This window comes from Scyliorhinus canicula, chromosome 11 (assembly GCF_902713615.1).
Source record: "Scyliorhinus canicula chromosome 11, sScyCan1.1, whole genome shotgun sequence".
In the NCBI taxonomy this organism is placed as follows: Eukaryota; Metazoa; Chordata; class Chondrichthyes; order Carcharhiniformes; family Scyliorhinidae; genus Scyliorhinus; species Scyliorhinus canicula.
In genome coordinates this window covers 75,017,903-75,021,776 of record NC_052156.1, presented here as the reverse complement: position 1 = coordinate 75,021,776, position 3,874 = coordinate 75,017,903, and the positions used below count along the sequence as shown (strand labels likewise).

General features: G+C 47.4%; 1 protein-coding gene across 1 annotated transcript; it reads left to right on the top strand.

Moving 5' to 3' along the window:
• Positions 1-1,792: 1,792 nt before the first annotated feature.
• On the top strand, positions 1,793-1,954 carry LOC119973764 (ATP synthase membrane subunit DAPIT, mitochondrial-like). Its single transcript, XM_038812187.1, has one exon. The coding sequence runs from the start codon at positions 1,793-1,795 to the stop codon at positions 1,952-1,954; it is 162 nt and encodes a 53-aa protein (XP_038668115.1).
• Positions 1,955-3,874: the final 1,920 nt, after the last annotated feature.

Genomic DNA, 3,874 nt, shown 5'->3' with positions numbered 1-3,874 from the left:
CTTTGGAAGCACCAATATTCAAAAGGACGATGCCTGGTTGAAGTCTAAGGCCCATCGCAACTGCTTCCGTGCAATTTAGGATTGAACAATAGATACTACCTTGACATCATTGGTGTCATTCCAACAGGCTCCACATCTGCCGATATTGCACACCCTCGGTCAAGCACCGACCTGTCAGACTAGATTATCTTCTCAAATCCCGGGATGAAAGTTGAAGGTAAGTTACGCATCCCAGATTGGAAATGTGCTGTACATCTGTCCAAACAGTGGAAGGTGATCAAACCTCGGCTCAGCAGTTGTGCAACATAAGCAACAAATGCCAATGGCTGCAGAATCTACACTTCCCAATTATCTCAGATCACTCAGTAAGTTTATCCGGTGAATACCTGAACCAGGAAGGTTCCTTGTTCAGTTCTCAATTCCTGCTGATTCAGCTGATCTCAAAACAAGGCAATGGTGCCATGCCCTCAACTATTGACCCTGGTCATGAAGAAAAAGTTGGGTTAAGGCTACTGCTTGATCATTACTTGGTGTCAACAGCTGGAAGGATGTAGCTTCTTGGCCAACATCTGGCTCACGATGATGCTGACAGCTCCTCTCACTCCACTGCCACCCTCATCGTTCAAGATTCTTTTGCCGGGTGAAACTTAAGTGTGAAGAATTGGAGGTCACACTGTGACAGGGGTCAGCAACTGGATGGAACACTGAAAGTTAACATGCGGGTACAGCAAACAATTAGGAAGGCACATTGGCCTTTGTGGCAAGGGGGCTAAGAACAAGAACAATGAAGAGTTGCTACGGTTGTGTAGGGTATTGATGAGACCACACCTGGAGTACTGTGCCCAGTTTTGGTCTCCATATCTAAGGAAGAAAATATCTATCTTCTAGGCGGTAGAGCAAAGGTCAACTAGATTAGTCCTGGCATGAGAGGGTTGCCCTGCAATAAGCAACTGAGTAAATTGGGCCTGTACTCTGGAGTTTAAGGAGATTTGTGTGTGGAGCCAGAGGATGTAGGTAGAGTTCTAAATCAGGGGTTTTCAAACTTAGAGTCGCAAACCAGGGGTGGGTTACGGGACGATGTTGGGAGGGCCGCGGAGCGATCGTTTGCGTTTTTTCCGTTTGCTGTAGTAGCACCCAACGGCCACAAAGGGCTTTTAAGTTGAGAATAGAACATAGAACATAGAACAGTACAGCACAGAACAAGCCCTTCAGCCCTCGATGTTGTGCCGAGCAATGATCACCCTGCTCAAACCCATGTATCCACCCTATACCCGTAACCCAACAAACCAAAACCCCCCCCCCCCCCCCCCCCCCCACCCACCCACCCACCCACTTAACCTTACTTTTTAGGACACTACGGGCAATTTAGCAAGGCCAATCCACCTAACCCGCGCATCTTTGGACTGTGGGAGGAAACCGGAGCACCCGGAGGAAACCCACGCACACCCGGGGAGGACGTGCAGACTCCACACAGACAGTGACCCAGCCGGGAACCGAACCTGGGACCCTGGAGCTGTGAAGCATTTATGCTAACCACCATGCTACCGTGCTGGCCACGACTGCCAGCAGCCACAGCATTGTGCCTTGCACCATCCGATTGGCATCCAAATTATTCAATGGGTGATTAGCTTTTCTAACGCCACATCCAGCACCCCATTGTTCCGCTGATCAGAAGGAGAAGGCAGTGGCAGAACCTCCGGTGGTCGGACTGTTGAAGCTCGGGGCCTGTGAAAGACACTGAGAGCGGCCCAGTAAAGATTGTGGGGGTGAGGTGTGAGATTGGTGGGTCATGATGCACCAGTTCACTGGCTTCCACAAGTACTTCAATATCTACACCATCACAGGGAGAAGGAACTATGTGATAGCTACACATACAGGGATTGCACTAATTTGTTTGTTCTTCAAACTGAGATCCAAGAAGAAGGCATCAGCAGTAGTCACTGAAAAGAAATGACATGTGGTTTTCCTCTGGGGCAGGGCAAGAGTAATTTAAGGACCAGCATGTGAAATGTGTGTGAATGTTTGAAACCTCTGCAATGGTGACACAATAATGGTGCATTATAAGTTAGCAGTCTTCACTCATGGGAATCTATGCTGCCCGTATGCATGCCCCCTCAAGCAGATCCAGCAATGCGGAGGTCCGGTGTCCAGCTGGTGCCACCTCCTGACGCCAGCGTGCTGCCCAGTACCATCTCCTCCTGACGTCAGCGCACTGACTCAGGACCAAATTTCATTTTTAAAATGGCAGAGCTACCAGAAGCAGCAGCAGAGAGCAGGTCACGCACCTGGCATGTGCACTGATGTCACGTGACCAGCGCTTTGGCCATGAAATCACAGAGGAGATATTCTTCCATTTTGTAGCTGCCAGCAAGCAAACAACAGGAGTCTGTGAAGAATTGAAGATGGATCAGTTTGTAATAAGGAAGAGAGAGTCAGAGACACTAACAGGCCAGGATCTCACAACTGAATCTGCTGGAGAGAGCTTCTCAGAAGGGTCCACGGCAGGACAAAGCAGTGGTGGTGTGAGCTGTTCAAGAGGGTCCATGGCTAGGACAAAGCAGTGCGGGTGTGAGCTCCAGGGCCTCTGATAAACAACCCATTAAGAAGAAGCTGAAACCTGGAACAAAGAGTATAAAGATGATTTCTCAAGGTATGGCTTTATTAATTGTGCCAATGCCAATCAGGATGCAAAGCCCATGTGTGTTATACGCAGGAAAGTACTGGTAAATAAAAGATTAAAACCCTCAAAACTTCAAAGGCATTTGAAGACTATGCATGGCAAGTTTTCAAAGGAAGCAGTGAGATCCTAACTCATCAGCTGAAGTCCTCAGCAGAAATGTAACATTGAATGACAAAGTAAGTGAGATCATGAGGACCAAGCAGGCTTATCTGTCACCTTAACAGTAAGTGAAAATGGTGGGTCGCAAAGTTTGGCCTCGTGGTTCGCTAAGGTCAGCCAGTGTGGGTTGCGAACATTGGCCAAAGTGGGTCACAAAGGTCAGCTGGCGTGGGTCGCAAAGGTCAGCCGGCATGAGTTCTGAAGGGTGGCCAGTTGGTAAAAATGTTACCCAGCCAAAAAAGTTTGAAAACACTGTTCTAAATGAGTATTTTGTGTCAGTGTCCACAAATGGACAATGTAGGTATAGAAATCAGGGAGAACGACTATGATAAAATTAAAGAAATTAACAGGGATGGAGAGAAGATTCTCAATGGTGTGGCTGGCTTTAAAGTAGGTAAATCTCCCAGGCTAGATGAAATGTATCTCAAGTTGTTGAGTGAGGCAAGGGAGGAAATTGCAAGGGCTCTGGCAATAATTTTCAATTCCCCTCTGGCCGCAGGAGAGGTGCCGGAGAACTGGAGGAGAGCCAATGAGGTTCCATTATTCAAGAAGGGAGAAAAGGATAAACCAGGAAACTACAAACCAGTCAGTCTTAACATCAGTGGTGGAGAAAGTATTGGAAGAAATTCTGAGAGACAGAAATAATCTGCATTTGGAGAAGCAGGGATTAATGAAGACCAGTCAACATAGTTTTGTTAAGGGAAGGTCATGTCTGACCAACTTGATTGAATTTTTCAAAGGGCTAACCAGGTGTGTCGATGAGGGAAATATATTTGACAAAGTCTACTTGGGCTTCAGCAAGGCTTTTGGCAAGTTCCTACATGGGAGACTGATAGTGAAGGTGGGATCCAAGGAAATTTGTCAAATTGGATCCAGGCTTGGCTGAGTGGCAGGAAGCAGAGGATGATGGTCGAGGGGTGTTTTTCTGACTGGAAGCCTGTGTCCAGCGGGATCCTGCAGGGATCAGTGTTGGGGTCCTTGCTATTTTTGATTTATATGAATGATTTAGACATAAATGTAGGAGGGTTGATCAAT

Bases quoted from the DNA above. Each gene is read 5' to 3' on its own strand.
- LOC119973764 (XM_038812187.1), top strand. From the start codon at position 1,793: ATGCACCAGTTCACTGGCTTCCACAAGTACTTCAATATCTACACCATC.